General features: G+C 43.5%; 1 protein-coding gene across 1 annotated transcript in view; it reads left to right on the top strand.

Moving 5' to 3' along the window:
* Nucleotides 1-14,401, top strand: part of sgk2a (serum/glucocorticoid regulated kinase 2a) — an 84,144-nt gene extending 69,743 nt beyond the window's left edge. The window contains exon 13 of the mRNA XM_034171715.1: nt 12,253-14,401. Within this exon, the coding sequence (XP_034027606.1) occupies nt 12,253-12,408 (156 nt within the window). The 3' untranslated portion in view covers nt 12,409-14,401. The remainder of the gene's footprint in view (nt 1-12,252) is intronic.
* Nucleotides 14,402-19,639: the final 5,238 nt, after the last annotated feature.

Genomic DNA, 19,639 nt, shown 5'->3' with positions numbered 1-19,639 from the left:
AGTGGGAGAGAGAGAGAGAGAGAGAGAGGGGTGTGTGTATGAGAGAGAGAGAGAGGGGGGGTGTATGAGAGAGAGAGAGAGAGAGAGGTGTGTGAGAGAGAAAGAGAGGTGTGTGTATGAGAGAGAGAGAAAGAGAGAGGTGTGTGAGTGAGAGAGAGAGAGAAAGAGAGTGTGTGAGAGAAAGAGAGAGTGTGTATATGACAGAGAGTGGGAGAGGTGTGTGTGAGTGAGAGAGAGAGAAAGAGAGTGTGTGTGTGTGTGAGAGAGAGAGTGTGTATATGACAGAGAGTGGGAGAGGTGTGTGTGAGTGAGAGAGAGAGAAAGAGAGTGTGTGTGTGTGAGAGAGTGTGTATATGAGAGAGAGAGTGTGTATATGAGAGAGAGAGCGTGAGAAACAGTGTGTATGAGAGAGCGTGTGTGTATGAGAGACTGCGCGAGAGAGTGAGAAACAGAGAGTGTGTGTGAGAGAAAGAGAAACAGAGTGTGTGTGAGAGAAAGAGAGAGTGCATATGAGAGAGAGAGTGTGTATATGAGAGAGAGAGCATGAGAAACAGAGTGTGTATGAGAGAAAGAGAGAGTGTATGAGAGACCGCGCAATAGTCAGAAACAGAGAGTGTGTGTGAGAGAAAGAGAAACAGATAGTGTGTGTGAGAGAACGAGAGAGTGCATATGAGAGAGAGAGTGAGAAACAGAGTGTGTATGAGAGAAAGAGAGTGTATATGAGAGAGAGTGTGTGTATATGAGAGACTACGCGAGAGAGAGTGAGAAACAGAGTGTGTGTGAGAGAAAGAGAAAGAGAGTGTGCATATGAGAGAGAGAGTGAGAAACAGTGTGTGTGTGTGAGAAAGAGAAAGAGAGAGAGTGTGTATATGAGAGAGCGAGAAAGAGAGAGTGTATATGAGAATTTGAATTTTAAAACACAGCTTTATTCACAACATTTGAAGAGACAAACGGACAGAGACAGGATTAATGACTTTATCTATCGGAAAGGGACCAACGAACCTGGGAGCCATCTTACAAGGAACACCCCGTATGGCAGATGACGTGTGGATAACCAAACCCGTTGACCAGGAGAGTAAGAGGGCTCAACGGACCGTCTGCGGTCCGCCGCTGCTTTATAGCTTACGGAGGACTGCAGCAGGGCCCTCCATGCCCGGTTCCAGGTTCGCTGGCACCACATCACAAGGCTGAGTGCAGAAGGAACAGGAGAACGAAAATCCGTGGAGGGAAGAAGAGAAGGTTGATGACCAAAGACAATGTGAAATGGAGAGAAACCGGAGGAAGCAGTTGGCAAACAGTTGAGCGAGTTCGATCCAGGGCAACTGGGTGGACCAGGAGGCGGGACGACAAGATTTGCAGGCCCATCGCTAACTCCTGATTCAGGCGTTCTGCCTGACCATTGGCCTGAGGGTGGTAACCAGAGGTGAGACGACGTGACCCAGAGTAGCCGACAGAATTCCCTCCAGAAATGTGAAACAAACTGAGGCCCCGGTCTGAGACTATATCTTGAGGTAACCCATGCAACTTGAACGCATGCTCTAACAAGGCCTCTGCTGTTTCCTTAGCAGACGGGAGTTTAGGCAGTGGTACGAAGTGAACCATTTTGGATAACTGATCAACAACTGTTATGATTACAGTGTGGCCCTTAGAGGGTGGTAACCCAGTTACAAAGTCCATGGAAATATGAGTCCAAGGCTTAACCGGAATCGACAAAGGTAAAAGAGCACCTGCGGGTGGATGTGTAGAGGTTTTGTGCATGGAACAAACAGAACATGCATTAATATACTCCTTGATGTCGGCTAACATCTTTGGCCACCAGAACCGCTGTGAAAGTAAATACCTTTTTCTCATTGCACTTGGGTGACACGAAAAACAGCTATCATGTCCCCATTGAATGACTTCCCCCATTAGTGAGGCTGGAACAAACAACTTGCCAGTAGGACACTCAGGGGGGACGGGAGTATTTCTGAGGACAGACCTAACCTTAGCTTTGATGCTCCAAGTCAGTGCAGACACAAAACATTTGTCAGGCAGAATTGGCTCAGGAGTGGAAGTAGAGGTGATGGAATCATCCAACCGGGAGAGCACGTCAGGCTTGCCATTTTTAGATCCTGGACGGTATGATAAAACAAAATTAAATCGGCTGAAAAAGATGGCCCACCTAGCCTGGCGCGTGTTTAGACATTTAGTGGAGCGGAGATATGCTCGATTCTTATGATCTGTCCAGACTAAAAAAGGCAACTGTGCCCCCTCCAACCAGTGCCGCCACTCCTCCAGAGCCACTTTAACCGCCAGCAGTTTGCGATCGCTGATGCTGTAGTTGCGCTTGGCGGCAGTGAGTTTCTTTGACAAGAAGGCGCATGGGTGTAACCTGTTATGCCCTGATACCGGCATCAGACGCAGTGACCTCAACCATGAACTGCCAGGCGGAGTCAGGGAGGAGTAACACAGGGGTTGTTGTAAAACGATTCTTTAGGTTCCGGAATGCCTCGTCGCACTCTGGAGTCCTTACAAACGGACGAAGTGAGGAGGTGATGTTATGTAGCGGAGCTGCGATAGTACTGAAATTTCAAATGAACTTACGATAAAAGTTGGCAAAGCCCAAAAACCGTTGAACATCTTTGCACCCTTTCGGAACCGCCCAATTGCGAACTGTGGCAACTTTCACCGGGTCCATCTGTATGAGCCCTTCTGAAATCGCAAAACCTAAGAAAGACACCGTGGAACAATGGAATTCACATTTCTTAGATTTGACATAGAGATTATTTTGTAACAAGGTTGATAAGACAGATCGTACCTGTTGAACGTGTATCTCTAGATTCGGGGAATAAATGAATATATCATCAAGATAAACAAAAACGCACCTATTGAGGTATTCACATAATACGTCATTCACCAGATTTTGAAATACCGCGGGAGCATTAGTGAGGCCAAAGGGCATGACTAGATACTCGTAGTGACCCGTGGGAGTATTAAAGGCAGTTTTCCATTGATCCCCGGCACAAATGCGAACCAAGTGTTGCACATTCCGCAAGTCCAACTTTGTAAAGATTTTAGCTCCCTCCAAAAGCTTGAAGGCTGTTAAGGTCAGCGGTAAGGGGTATCGGTTCTTGACTGTGACATCATTAAGGCCTCGATAATCAATACAGGGACGGAGTGTTTTGTCCTTCTTTTCTACAAAGAAGAATCCAGCCCCAGCAGGCGAGGACGAAGGACGAATTAGCCCAGCAGCAAGTGTTCATGGCCTCGCGTTCAGGGGCTGAGCGAAAATAACTTTCCCCGGGGAGGCGTACCCCTGGGAGAAGATCTATCGCACAATCATACTCACGATGAGGAGGTAGTGATTTAGCTTTTGACTTACTAAACACCTCAGAAAGATCATGGTAACATGTAGATCCCTCCAGATCTGAGTTATGTAAATCAGAAGTTTTAACAGGCTTGGTTAAACAGACATTTGTACAAGCTGGCCCCCAGGACTCTATCCTCCCAAGCAGTGTTGCCACAGTTACTTTGAAAAAGTAATCCAATTACTGATTACTGATTACTCCTTGAAAAAGTAACTTAGTTACTTTACTGATTACTCAATTGGAAAAGTAACTAAGTTAGATTACTAGTTACTTTTTTAATTACTTTCCCCAGCTGCTGACAACAACCCTCTGCCACCTCAACATGACAATGATACCTGTTTTGCCAAAACTCACTTTAAAGTCACCCTTTCTTGGCTTCAATGAAAATAAATACTTGTTTAATAAAAAGTAAAATAAAGACCTCTTTCTTGACCTCATATTTAACTGTTGACAGCACTGTAACAGTAAAACTTGCCATTTCTAACCTACATTGTTTATAAATGTAACTATTAAATTCATTCTAACATTTTTCTAACATTTAAATTCTCTCTAAACATTTTACTTGTCGAAATTATTATTATTTTAAGTAGTATTAGTAGTTGTAGTAAAAAAAAAGGCTTCAAAACTGGACCTTTAATCTAGGGGTGTTGTGGGGGGGCACATCCTTGCCCCACGCCCCCATTCCATCTGGATTCGCCCCTGCTTTGGCGTTTGAGCACAAAGAATGGATAACATTGATTTATGCAGAAAACATGACCAGATTTACAGGTAAGAAAGTTTTATTGCATTTTATTGCGTTTTATTGTGGTCCTCAGAAAGAGAGTTTAGGTGCATTTGAGTGGAAAATAGTGTTAGTTGTTGACGCGTCGCGGAGGATCAGCTGTTTGTAGCAGCAGATACGTAGCGGCTCGGAGGAAAAAAAAAGCATAAAAATGTCTTTGTAAAGCTCAGTGCAGGTGTACTGTTGTCACTGTGCTTTAAGAGGTGAGGACGAGTCGTAGCTGTTGCAGAAAACCACGGATGAAAAGCTCACAGCTCGCTTAAAGTCGGTAGTTCAGTCGAACCCCAACACCAGAATTGATAAATACTGGGCAAATTAGGAAGGACGAATCAGACATAAGTTCAGCATTAATCATATTCTGAGATGAGGGGAGAATTGAGCTCTGACTCACCCGCACTACCGTTCTTGGCCGCACCGGGGCACCCCTGATGGGCAATGTACAAGCAAATGACCGGGTTGACCACAGTAGTAGCACAGTCCTTCCACGCGGCGGCGCTCCTTCTCTTCGCTGGTGAGTCAGGCCCTCCCCACCTGCATGGGCTCCTCGGCTGAAGTGGAAGGGAGGGCACTCGGATGACCGGAAGTGGGCAGCTGGTCCATCGTGGTCCCGAGGTGATGGCGTTCCCGATGAGGGTTCTCCGACAGACGGCGATCGGTGCGGATGGCCAAGGTTATTAGGTCGTCCAAGTCTTCCGGCAAATCTGTTGCGATGAGCTGGCTCCTGATGTTTTCATTTAATCCCTGAAAAAACACGTCTGGAGGGTGGCGGGGTTCCACTCGCTCTTCACGGCCAGAATGCGGAAGTCGATAGCGTAGTCAGCTGCGCGGCGATGGCCTTGCTTCAGCCTCAACAGTTCCCGTGCTGCCTCACGTCCAGGAGAAGAGCGCTGGAAAGCCTGCTGCAGGGACTTGGTAAAGGCTGCCAGAGAGGAGCAGGATTGCGAGTCTCGGCTCCATTCAGCCGTAGCCCATGCTGCCGCCCGACCGGTAAGGTGCGTGATGAAAAATGCTATCTTCGACCGTTCGGTCGGAATCATTGGTGCCATCAACTCAAAGTGTAATTCACATTGCGTAATAAAGGATTTAACATCCCCTGACTCACCAGAAAAACGTTCGGGTCGCGACAGTTGATTGCAGACCTCTGGTACAGGAATGGGACCCGGTGGAGCAGCTGACGTTCCCGGATGTGCTGAAGTTGCGGGAGCCGTTCAGGTCATAGCCTGATGTTTTACAGCAATTATAGCTGCTCCATCTGAGCACTTACTGTGTCCATGAATGTATCTTGTCTCTTCGCTATCGCATTGAGACCAGAATTCAGAGCAGCGAGTTGATCCTCCGTTGCGCTAATTGTTGGCTGTGGTGGCAAACCACCCGCTGGAATGAATCTGCGTCTGCTGCGTCCATCGTTGGCCAGTTCAGTCTATCAGGCTGGAAAGGCAGGACAGACCGGACGCAAATGCACGACGCAGGTACACAGCTCTGTAGAGGAAAAATGTTTACTAAATAAGCAGGCTTAGGTCGGTACACGGATAGGCAGTTCAAACAAAGCAACAGGATCCAGAACATCAGGCAAAAAGTGTGGTCAAAATGCAAGCAGGTAGTCGTCATAAACCAAAGAGGCACAATAAGCAAGGCAAGAGTACAAGAACAGAGCTGGTAAGAAGGCACTAGGCATATCGAACTGGCAAAGGACAGATTCAAACCGAGCAGCTTATAAAGCACCCAAGTGATTAACCGAAACACAGAACAGGTGTGTAGGGAAACACCGAGAACTGGGGCATGGCCAGACAGACAGAGACACCCACCACCAAGAACCGAGAGAAAAAGGCAAGAGACAACAGGACAGAGTAAACCCAAGCATAAAAGCAGTAAAAGAGACAAACCAAGCACCAAACCCACCCCCACGACCCTGACAACAGATACCCGTTTGTAGCCAGAAGCCCGTGTACAATCCTCCACTGGAGGTCCCCCGTGTGTTTGTCGACCGGGGGTTTGTACAGGCTTCACCAGCACCCCACAGGAGACAAGGCGGCACCAAAAAACTCTGACCACTGCGATGCCGCCAACCCTGCCAAAGAGCGTAAGTGTGACACTTTGACACAGGTAAAATAGAGAGCTTTCTTGCCGATACTCTCAAACTCTCCCAAAACAGGTGACCTGAAAGACAAGAGAACCCCCTGCTCCTCCTGCCACGCCCCCACAGCTGGCGAGACAGTCAGAGAGGGGAACACGTACTCACATTCATCATCCCACTGGTCAGACAGAGTATGGTTCTCAGCAAACGCTCTCTGGGGCCCTGGCAAGGAAGCACAAACCTCCTCCACCACCCTGAGCAGCATCCTGGAGGACCAAACTCACGCCGACTCTGCCAGCCTCCCAACAGATGTGCGCAGTAGATGGCCCAATTTGGTGCATCCCACCTCCCTCAGGCGGGACCGCAGAGTGGCAGATGACAAACCAGGAGAGCTAACAAAGTCATTGAAGAAAAGAGGCTCCTCAAACAGCCACATCCCTGGTGTGCCTACATTGTCCCTGTGCACAGAAAGGACCTGCCATGCCTCGAGAACTGACTGGTAAAAAGCCGAAGTGCGCATCCCGATGACGTCCTGGCGATGTAGGAGGAACAGATGTTTGTCATACCCGAGATCAGCCTCCCTCCTCAGCAGGACGCGTGCTGTATCCTGCCAGCTCAATCCCGAGGTATACAAAGGTATACGAAGGAAACGAGGTATATTCTGAGCAACCTGCAACCTGAAGGTCGACACCCGAGCAGAAATGTCCACCAGCCCCCGTCCTCCTTCATGTACAACATGGGAGCTCTGATCCAGTGATGGCCTGACCAGAAAAAGTCCACCAGTAACTGCTGCAACTGCTCAATAAGGCCTCGTGGTGGAGGGAGGACAGACAGTCTGTGCCACAGCACCGAAGCAACCAAGTTATTAGCGACCAGAACCCGCTCCCTGTAGGACATCTGGGGCAGCAACCATTGCCATTTGGACAGTCTGGCACACACCTGCTCTACGAAGCCCTCCCAATTCCTCCGACGATACCCATCCGTCCCCAGAAACACACCCAGAACTTTCAAACCCTCCACTGCCTACCGCAGACCATGTGGCAGACAGGGAGCAGCCCCTTCCTGCCACCTCCCCATCAGGACAGCCTCACTCTTCTCCCAGTTCACTCTTGCAGAGGTCCCCATCTCATAGAGCCGTAAACTATCTAATAACCCATCAACATCTGCCTGATTCGTGACAAAACCGTGGCAAAAAAAAACAAGGCCAGACAGCCTGGCTCTAAGGTGACACAAGAGTGGCTCAATGGCTAAAGAGTACAGCTGACCATAATAGTTCTATCGGGCACACAATAAGACTGGTTCTTGTGAACAATAAAATCCAGAACATTTTTCAACCTGTTCGCCAGTCCCTTAGAAAAAAGTTTATAATCCACACAGAGAAGTGCAACCGGTCTCCAGTTCTGCAAAAGAGTAAGATCTCCTTTCTTAAGCAGGAGGGACAGAACAGCACGGCGACAAGACGTGGGCAAGCAGCCCGCCGCAATGCTCTCCCGCAACATCTCCAGAAGATCAGCACCGAGAAAGCCCCAGAAGTGTTTATAAAAATCCACTGGAAATCCGTCGATCCCCAGAGCTTTCCCAGATGCCATCTGCCGCACTGCCATTGTCAGTTCATCCAGCGTGATGGAGGAGTCCAAGGCCTCTCGCTCTGAGGCCACCAGCTGGGGGAGAGCTCTTAGAAGGTCAGCTGCACAGGCCCCGTCACAGTCTACAGCACCGTAGAGAGCCGCGTAGAAGTCCCTCACGTCTCCGTATCTCCGCCGAATCACTCGTCACTCGTCCGTCGGAAGGTGAAGACACGTCATCACCTTCTGATGAGAGGTCTTCTTCTCCAGATTGAAGAAGAAGGAACTGGGTACATCCATGTCCCTGATGTTCACAAAGCGAGCCCTCACCATCGCCCCTTTTACTCTCTCATGTAACAGGGCACCCAGCACAGCCCTCTTCCCCTGCAGCAGGCTGTGCTGGTTGGGAGCCCCAGCTGCATGTAGGTTGGCCTGAATGTTCATAATGTCCTTCTCCAGTGTTGCCATGGCTACCTTAACCCTAGCTGTGAAATAGGAAGTGTACTGTTGACACAAAACCCGAACCTGAGTTTTACCAGCCTCCCACCACTGACTCACTGTCCCAAATGTCTCCTTCCATCCCCTCCACAAACCCCAAAAACATTCAAATAAACTACAAAATGCCCTGTTGTGCAAAAGTTTGGTGTTGAATTTCCAGTAAGTGTTGAACCTCTGAGTGTGTGAGTGGAATATTTCTGTGGTGATGAGATGATGATCTGAAAAACCAACTGGCTGAATGAAACTCCTGCATAATCTGTTCCGGAATGAGTGTGACATATAAATCCGGTCAAGCCTGGCTGCAGACACCACCCCATCTGAAACCCGAACCCATGTGTACTGTCTGTCCTGTGGGTGTGTGACCTTGCATGTGTCCAATAAACCCACCTCACGTAAAAAACCAGCCAGTGAGGAAACTGACTGCAAATGCAGCTCTTCACCAACCCGATCCAGTGACATATCCAGAGTGCAGTTGAAGTCACCCCCAACACCAAACAGTCACCAAGATCCTGCTGAACTAATATGTCCCTCACCCGTTTGAATAACCCCACCCACTCCGAGCCCTCGTTGTGTGCGTACATATTTGTAAACACCATGGTCAACCCCTCGACCTGAGCCCTGACCAACATAACCCGACCCTGAACAATCTCAGTGGTGGATAAAACAGTGACATCAAGACGAGGCGAAAACAAAACTGCCACTCCAGCACTGATGTTGGAGCCATGACTTTGATAAAAAGGCCCCCTCCACCACCGAGCCCAGTCCACTTCATTATCTGCATCAGAGTGAGTCTCCTGCAGGAACAACACATGCAACCCCTTTTGCTCAAAGAGTTTAGAGACCAAAGCCCTCCTCTGGCCGTCCCTGCCACCGTTCATGTTCAAAGAGCCCAGAGAGAACAGAGAGAAAGACAGATAGAGAAGATAGAACACCCAGAGAGTCACACTCATACTCTATCTGGTGGATTTACGACCCCTGCAACCTCACCCCCGCTTGGACAGAGATTCCTTCCCCAAAGCAGTGATGTGTTTCCTGAGTCTGTACCGCTTCTTCTCAACCAGCAGGTCCAAGCCAACAAGCCTCCTCAACACTTTAACAGATTTTACAAATTTCTCCATGTCGTGAAAATAATCTGCAACTTTCACTGATTTACCAAATGAATCATCCAGGAAACTGTTGATGTCCTGCAGTGTGTACAGATCACCGCTGTGAGAGAAGGAACCAGTGGTGGACATGCTGGAGTCCGAATCATATTCCATGTTGTCACCATTAATACTTTGGCTCAGTGGGGGTGTGGGGTCCACTGGGCTCGGTGTCTCCCCTTCACCCTGTTCACCCTGTCCAATGGTGCCCGAGGACTCACCCGCAGCGGAAACATCAGCGTTGACCACAGAAGGAGAGACAGAAACATCAACCGGACCGACCACAGAACCATCAGTCACCACAGCATCAGTCAACCCAGAATGTTCAGCTGTCAGCTGATCAGCAGTTACACTGACAGCTTCAGTCTCAGAGACACCCTGCTGTGGAGAAACGACCTCCTCCTGCACGCTGGGGCCCCTCCCCCGGACCAGACACAGACACCGGGTCCCCGAGCCCCGAGGCCGAAGGCCCCAGAACCGGACCCGGGGCCGCAGACACCGACGCCCCAGAAATATCGCGTTTGTGTGGACACGTGAGACGTTTGTGACCGATGACCCCACATTCAAAACATGCTTCCTGAACTGGCATAAACCATGTAAAAAGAGTCTTCATGTTTGACTCTGAAGGAAACGTCCAGAGTCTGGGTCGGACAGTTCAGGAACATGAACTGTCCGACCCAGACTGAACATGACTGACTGAACATGACGGACCCATAACTGTCCGTCATGTTCAGTCTTTACGTCATCAGGACTGAACATGACGAAGTTTCTTGCTCTTACAGCCTAGTCCGATCGTCTTAAAACCACTGACAAACTTTCCAAACCTCTGCAGCTCCCGAATGAGAGCCTTGTTCGAAACAAATGGAAGAACCCCGGAAATAATGATTTTAGTGGACGGAGCGTAGAGAGGAGAAGCCTGCAGGTAAGAATAATTCAGATAAACCCCACTTTCAACAAGCTGAAGAAGCTTAAGTTCTCATGTCCGACCTGTTCGCCCACAGCAAGGAGGACATCCTCCACAGACACAACCGGGTCTGGGATCACCCTCACCCCATGACGGAGCAAGAGGGCCAAAACCCCGCCGCAAAAAACACACAAAACCACATGCAATCTAGTCAAAACAATAAAAAACAACTAACAAACAAACCGAAAATCAACAAAACACAGAAAAGGAAGAAAAAAACGCCACCTCACCTGAACTGCGTCACACTCTTACCTACGACCCTTACTCGCACCCAAACTCCCAGCGTGCACCAGAGAGAGAGAGTGAGAGAGAGAGGAGAGTGTATATGAGAGAGAGAGAGAGAGAGAGAGAGAAAGAGAGAGTCTTTTCCACCTACCAAACTCTGAGTTGCCTACGTGAGCGAAGCCAGTGTGCAGCAGTTTGTGGTCGCTCTTTTCTCCCAGGTTCCCCCCTCACCTCCCAAAAAACTGTCCCAAAGTTCTTCAACTTACTCCAGCAAAACACACGGAAACAAAAAATAAATAACCCAAACGTTGGTGGGGTTTCTGTTTCTGCCAAAAACAGCAGCACTTTGATAAATCCACAGGCGACCCAAGACATTAAATTTGGAGATGCTGATTAGCCACATATTTATTATTTTTCCTTAGCAACCACACACAATTGGCCATTTCGCTGCACTTCAAGGGGCTCTTTGAGTGAGCGCCCAAGAAGAGAAATTATACGATCTGTCACTGGAAATGCACTGTTTAATGAGAGTCAGTTGGTGGAAATGTTGTTTTAATAATTCAGATAATATGTAGGCACACTATTAAGTAAAACTAACTGACACTGATAATAGTTTTTAAAAAAAACATTTTATAATTTTTTCCCCTCCACATCTGGGAGGGCAGCACCTGAGCGCCCCCTATGGGCCATTCACCACTGCTGCAGAGATAAACTGCCACTTTCTAGAAAACTAGCGAGTCTGCTGAGAGCTGTTAAGTCTGTTTTTATTCATCTACCCTCACTCACTCACTCACTCACTCACTCACTCACTCACTCACTCACTCACTCACTCACTCACTAACCACTCACTCACTCACTAACCACTCACTCGGGGTAAAGTCAGTCAGCTCTGTGTGATTCTTAAGATTCAGGATTCAAGCAGACGCTGTGGATGTCAGGCTGCCAGATGAACCTGTCAATTGGAAAACATTGTATCAAGTACAATGAGTGCACAGTGGGAATGTAAATTATTTTTTAATTACAGCTTGGAATGCTTTTATTAATATTGAAAATAAAAGATTCAAGCAAGTAAAAACATACAGAAACTTGTTGAAAGACTCACTCTGTGTAACTGTAGTAGTGATATTTCTACTTTGTACGACACAGTTATCTCAGTGACAACAACATTAAGGTCAACTCATAAACTGATGCAAGAAAAATAATAAACCTGCTATATAAAAAAAACATAAGAGACTATTATCTTAATTTTGTGTCAGATATATTTGTATATGAAGACACTTCACTGTGGATTGTGACAACTAAAGGTCACTAAGCGAGCGCGTACGTCTGCCAGGAGCTCCTCTTCAGCTGACCTGGACTGCACGCAGGGCACTGTTTCACTAAAGTGCAAATAATATGGAAATCAATGGGCGACATTATTTAAAAATATAAAAGTGCAAATGGATCTGCATCTGGCTCAAAATCAAATGTCCTCTTCCGAGACCCTACATGTACTTCTCCATCAAATTCAATTTTAATTCATGAATTTTTCAGGTCTCGTGCTAAAATTTGGGTGCAAAACAGCTCAGAAACAAAGTAGACACAAAGTCAACATGAATTCTTTTGAAATAGCTGCAGATTGTTGTTCTGTTCTGACTGATATGTTTTGTGTCTCAGCGAGGCCCAGCGGACACCCAGCACATCGACCCAGAGTTCACCAGAGAGATGGTTCCCAACTCGGTGGGTCGGACGCCCGAATTCACCGCCAGCGCCAGCTGCAGCAACGCCTTCAACGGATTCTCCTACGCCGGCAATGATGACAGCTTTCTGTGAAGCAGGATGTTCCTGTCAAAAAAAATATGTAAAAATAGGCCCAGGAAAATGAGCACGGTGGAGGATTCATCTGACCCGCAGAGCGGGCACGAGGCACGCCCGAAGAGCCGTACGTCTAAAGTACAGAAAAGATCTCCCACATAGTACAGCAGAGCTTTTAACGCAATATATTTTAGCAGGTCGACACTTTGACACATCTTAAGCACACACGAGGCTCATCACAACGACACACAAATCATCTTTATTTCATTGATTTGCAGCACAATGAAGATGATGATTTGCACAACACACACAACGTTGTGCTTTGTGCATCCAAGCATCGCAGTGAATCAAAGTTTCCATATTTTGAAGATTAAAGTTAAAACTGAAAATCATAGTTTTGCTCAGAATCATAATCAATCTGGAATCTACAACATGATAAAAACACCAGCAGCCCTTCGCTTTGAGTAAAGGTGGAAATAACACAACAATCATGAATTCTCCTCGACCTCATTCTAAATTAGCCGTTAGACTAATACATGAAAATGTACATAAAATGTACTTTTTGTACAATTTCGCCCCTATTAAGCTGTGAGTAACACATGCATGTTTCCTAATGTGACTGTTATTACTGATGTATTAACATGTAAGCACCGTTTTGTTATATTCAGTTCATGTGGAATCTCTTTTTAAAGCTTTATATACTCATCATATAATAGTCAGATTTATAAAATTGTATGAGAGTAATAAGTGCAATATTTCTCACTGAAGTGTATTGAAGTAAAAATATAAAGTAAAAAATAATTCATATTCATCACAAAATTATATTTATGAACAGGAGTAAATATTCTTTTCAAGAAACAGGAAAAAAATGTTCTTTAATATTCAACAGTTAATTGTTAATTGATATACACCACAATGCTAACAAATATACAGCATACCATTTCAATTTTAATAAATAATATTTTGTCTATAGAATTTTTTCCAAAAGATTTTTTCAATAAATTGCTGGAATAAGCTTCAGTACCTTCTCCCGATACCTTGTGAAAATGCAGGTACAAACTGTTTTTGTCTACTTTTGTATGTTATCAATGAGATTGCAATCAGCCAAAATTCATTTCTGTGACGTCCGCAGTCATCGCTCTATGAGTCCCACATTAAACTTGAATTTTTTTCCTGGAAAGTACAACTAAATGGATGTTAGAATCAGTCAAAGTTTAATCTTCATAAAGAGGAAGAGAAAACCTTTGACCAAAGAATCATGCAGTAAACATCACTGAGGATTAATCTTATCTACAGGATCCACGTCTGTGGCAATAATATTCATTTGTTTTGAAGGCGTCACTCAGCAGCACCTTATGGCTACTTTTGCTCTGCAACACTTTTACTGTCTAATTTTTTTATTTTTTATTTTTAGACAGTTCTCTTGTCCATTTGTGGATCGTTTTAGCCTGAACTGTTACAGGCAGCGACGATTACTTAGTCTGAAACAGGTGACATCATTATGAAAACACTGCATCTGTAAATATAGCAGCAGGTTCACAGAAACGTGATGATGTCAGTTTGAAACATGTCTGTAAAAGTTGATGACTGTTGGTGTTTATGATCAGCTCCAAACAGTTTGTTAGTTATTGTCATTTTATTTTATTTTTCTTACCTCTTTTGTAAACATTGAACACGTTGTGCATCATCTCCAGATCATAAACACGGCACACTGCCAGCGTGATTAAAGGTGCAATCTCCAGTTATTAATTTGATTGACAGGTTATTCAATACGAACAAAATCTAAGGTGTTGATATTTTGTCTGATAAATATTTAATCCTTCTACCAGTTAGATTATGTTTTTTCCTTCAGTTATCTCTGTTATGGTTATTTAAAAATGAATTAATTGATAATTGTGAGATTTGGTGTAAATTTTGGTTTAACAGGGTGAGAAATTTACAAATTTACAACAAACCAACATGGAAAAAAATACCTCACAGACAGTGAGAGGATGAATCCTGAAAAAAAAAACAAAAAAAACACAATCAATTTCAGATCTCTAATTACCGTCTCACACGTGCAATAAAAATGTGCATGTATTTGGGATAAATATATCATAAATGACATCAAGATGCAATGAAAGTGGTGTCGCCGTCTGAACGGTCCCCCTTATAAATTGGTCCTCCCTGCCTTCACTGTGCATGTGTCTGTGATTGACTTTGAGTTTGACTCTCTTCACCCAAAGCGATCAAAGGGAATACTGAGATTATTAACCATCAGATGACAAATTAAAACCTCTTAAATCATTCTAAAGTCAATTTTAAGCAGAAACGAGGCCGTTTTAAGCAGAAACGAGGTGATAATCACCTCATTTTGCTGTTGATGCTCTGAAATGACGTAGATGCAGCAGCAGCACGTCAGACTCAGATGTGTGTTTTGATCAGTCCGTCACCTTTTATTATGAAATAATGCTGAATTTATGTGGAAATGATTGTTGTACAAAAGCATCAGATATCTGTCACTGAGATAGATGATGACTGGAGTGCAGTTAAGCAGAAACGAGGTGATAATCGGTGAACCGCTGGTGACGCTCAGAAATGGTGAAGTCAGGGTGGACTGATTTTTAGGGGGCACCATTTGGTTGGCCACACCGAGTTCTTGCAGAATTTTGAAAATGTAAAAAAAAATGTTTATAAGGCTCAAACTACTCTCAGGTTAACAGTAAGGGGTCTGTCAGTAGTAAAGTCAGACAAAACTAACAAAATTCTAGTACAGAATTTGTGATCACATCTGTCACACAGCTTGCAATTTTCTATCTGCGATTAAATTGAGATACATTTAAGATCACACGTGTTAGTAAACAACTACCGCATCATGTTTTTGCATGTATGAGAGAAGTGTAAGAGACTTCCATTTCCAAGCAAAACTCCAACTATAGACTTCTGTGATACTTCTGTGATGTCACAGAAGTCCAAAAACGGGACATTTTACGTCTTGATGGTTCAAGCAGGAGAATTTCTAAAAGCACGGTCACAGAACTGTGGGACTTAAGGTATTTTTTTTAAAAACACCAAACCCCAAATACATGTAGCCGCACTCGCAGAAATATTTAACCCTAACTTTTAAGATTTATGTAATTTTATTACATAACAAATTCCCATTTACTTTTTTAGATAATTTTAATACAAACCTACCAAATAAACCTTACATGATGCATGTTCATTACTGTAATAAATCCTATTTATTTGAAATGCATAATCCTCAGCTTGACGTATTTAGTATTAATAAAATATAACAGTATAACAATATGACAGTATTTATTTAAAATACATAAAGTATATTGTTTGAATTGCATAATAATTATGTTACCTATGCCATTATTCAAACAATACACTTTACGTATTTTAAATAGATACTGTCATTATTATTGATTTACAGTAACTATATTTTATTAATACTAAATACATAAAGCTGAGGATTATGCATTTCAAATGAATAGGATTTATTACAATAATGACTATGCATCATGTAAAGTTTATTTGGTAGGTTTGTATTAAAATGATCTAAAAAAAAAGTAAATGGGAACTTGTTATGTAATAAAATTACATAAATCTTAAAAGTTAGGGTTAAATATTTCTGTGAGTGTGTAAAACGTCAGCTCAAAACAGGTTTTGCACAATACGACTCCTTTAATATCACAGTGTTTCTGGATCCTACACATGCACACACCTTCATATAAACTGGTGGATAACCTGTGCATGTCTCGAAGGATTGATTGTTCTTGGACACAGAAACATGAAGGATTTTTAAAATTCTTGTCAGAAGAATGTGAGTGCTGCTGCAGTTTATATATATATATATCAGTGCTTGTAAATACAGAAGAATTATGGACTTGAGTTTGAAACTATGAACAAATGAAAATGCATGAATGCTGATTTTTTTTTTCTTCATTTGTGAGTTCACTTTTTTGTGGATGTCTTTGAGCTGTAACCCATCAAGAACACTGACAAGAGACAGCAGATTATTGTTATTTCTTTTTTCTTTTAACAGACATGATAAACAAATGAGGAAAAGCAGAAGTGTGTCCGTCTTAATCGAGAGCTCTGGGTACTGAGCGGTTTTCTTGGACTGATAGTGCAGCAGATAACAGAATATTTATAGAGGAATCTTTCAAATGGTGATACAAGTGCCAAACCCAGCACAAATACTCCTTAGACATTAATCTTTTGAAAAAGCAGACAAGCCGCTTAAATTTTCAGTAGGCGGCCAGGTTGGGGTCAATTGAAGAATTACACAGAGGTCAAAATTTAAAAATGTTCAAATCATATTGAAAACTATACCATATTGTTTGTCTGATCATAACTATTCCAAAAAGGTATAGTTTGGACTATCTGTGACTGAATTCTATGGAGTTATGGGGTAAAAACAGCAACACATGGTGGCAAAGGTCAGTTTCAGTTTGTACAGGGGTCAAAAGTTAAAGTTGTTCCAGTTTTGGTAAAAAGTGATGCACATTATTGGCTGAGTTAATAGGGTTTTAAAAACTTCGCACCATGTGTCATGCTTAGTTATCTTGTTACGGGGTAACATATGTCACATCAATCAATCAAACAACTTTATTAATCCCACAAGGGAAAATTAAATTTGAGCAGCCCGTAAAAAAAAAAACACAATAACGTAACAACATACAATATAAGAACAATAAAACTAATAAAAACAGACTTAAGAAGGAGTTAAAATGGGTAACTGCTAGCCAGAATAAATAAGTAAATAAAAACACGCCAGACCTACAGAACATTTGAAAGTCAAATTGCCGAAGGGTTAAACGACTTTAAAAAACAGGTGGTTCTACAAGCTGGTGAAGCATACCGGCGTCCTGAAGGAAACAGAGAAAACTGCCCTGAAAGAACATGACCTGACAAAGACAAGATATTTTCAGCCTGCCAGAGGATCTGTTGATCACAGAAATAGTTTAAATCTTATGTCATAGAATCCAGTGGACGTCGACATAGTTTGACCTTTACTTTGGAGACCAAGCATTCAACACAGTCAAAACTATTCCATTTATTATAATATTGTACAGTTTTCAATGTGACTGGAGCATCTTTAAGTTTTGATCCCTGTGTAATTCTTCAGTTGACCCCTACCTGGCCACCTATTGAAAACTTGAGTGTCTAGGGAGTATGTGTGCCTGGTTTGGTGCTTGTATCACCACTTGAAATACTGTTTGAGTTACCTACTGGACCTATGATGCTGTGAACACAGACACTGACATTAAAAGGTCGCGCAGTCCGCCGCACAGCCAGCAACTCGTCTTCATTGGCTGGTGCCACTGCGAGCAAAAATCATTCAGCTGTCACAACATGTTCTTTGCAATGGGTCATTACATCTGTGTGCAAAACAAAACTCGGTGATAATTGTGTGTGTAAATATTGAGTCACACTCTGCAGTATCTTTATTTATTTTATTTACGGTGCATCCAGTCTGTCACTGAAGCCAAGCAGTTAATTAATTTGATTATTTAGATCGTATGATGGACAAACAACGTTTTGAAAACAGATCTGAGACCAGCGTCAAATGGCAGCATTATGACTGAAATACATATTTGTCTGTTTTTTAGTTAAGTTTTATTAGTTTTTTGAAAGGTGGTTGGTGTGACAGGGGAAGATACAGAACACAGGGTGAGATGGAAACGATTGATCTGCTGTGGTGTGAGCCCTAACGGGAGCAGCCGAAAGAATAATAAGACGTTTTTGGAAAGGCACAGTACATGATAAACAATCACATGAAAGAAGATGATAGAAAACCAAAGAGGACACAGAATACTACACTTTTCAGTATTAACTAAACAGAAAACTTTCTTGGATGAGTCCAAAATGTATTACATACTAAAGTCCCATCATCCATTTCCTCTTTCAGTCTGTTGAGCATACAGTACAATGAAAAGCTGTAATGATACCAGTCATAACAACTGAAGAAGTAGACTTTGACAAATTTTCACTTGGAACTTCCCCCCCCGAGCAAACAAAGACATCAAAGGAATCCTAGAGTCATACCATCCAATCAGAATGTCCAGGACTTTAGTCCAGAATAGTCCAAGTCAAGGGCATTCCCAAATACAATGAAGAAACATTCTTGGTGTTGTCCAACATCTCCAGCATCAGGCATCACTTTCATTCCATGTAACCTTACTGTTGTATGACAGTACCTATGAAGTATTTTATACTGAGTGAATTTCCCTTTTGCTTCCTTTACATATTTGCCACATTATGCTAGAATAGTCATCCATTTCTCTTGTTCAGTTTATTGTCCAAAATCCTTCTCCCAGAGCTTTTTCATATTAGAACCTTCAGTGCTCATGAAACTACTGGTAATTTTATAAAACTGTGAGGCCGAGTGACACTCCTGTGGCAGACCCAAATACCTCAGACCACCATTAGGCCCCTTCACACATAGCACGAATAAGTAGGAATCAGGGCAAATCACGGCAAAACAGCCCGAATCAGCAAACCCCACACAGTCGGACAGGCGTGAACGATCCCGCTGCACGTGCACGAACACAGTGTGAACAGCTGGAGTGTGTGGAACCACATCACACTGCTGCTGTGGAGAAAAGAAACCTACACACCATAAAAAACACTACAATGTCCAATATTTAATCCCTTTTATCGAGCAAAAATTTACAAGTATGATCCCTCTGTGCCTCTGTATATGACCCATGGACACAGACGAACAGTCATGAAATGAAACGAATGAAGCAGTGCACTCTCATTATGTCTTATTATGTCTAGCGCGGGTATATAAATAATTACTACAATCACTGGACACTGATAGATTACATATTGGTGTATAATTAGTGAAAATCACTGAGTTGGTATAAATAATAAAAGGGGACCTAATACAAAACCCTGTGGTTAAATAAACCTGGTTAAATAAAAAATAAATGCCACTCATGGGATTCAAACCTGCAACTTACAAAAGCTCTGATTAACAGGCAGAAACTTTACCACTGCACTACAATCACTGTCTTATATCAGGAGTGTAAAATGCGTAAAATTAACAAGGAGATAAATGCATTTTTAAATTACAAATTAGATGATGTATAGAAGAGGAAGTTTTCATTGTCTTTAATTACAGCAAATAAAGCGCCGTAATAACTGACAAAACGGTGTTTGTTACGGCGTATTTTTGGTGATACATGACTGAAAATGGCGTATTTGTCGCACTGTTGGCTTGTCATAGTCCTGCGGTGTGCAACTCACAGAACAT

The sequence above is a fragment of the Thalassophryne amazonica genome, chromosome 6 (assembly GCF_902500255.1).
Source record: "Thalassophryne amazonica chromosome 6, fThaAma1.1, whole genome shotgun sequence".
Lineage (NCBI taxonomy): Eukaryota > Metazoa > Chordata > Actinopteri > Batrachoidiformes > Batrachoididae > Thalassophryne > Thalassophryne amazonica.
This window is presented reverse-complemented; position numbering and strand designations above follow the sequence as displayed.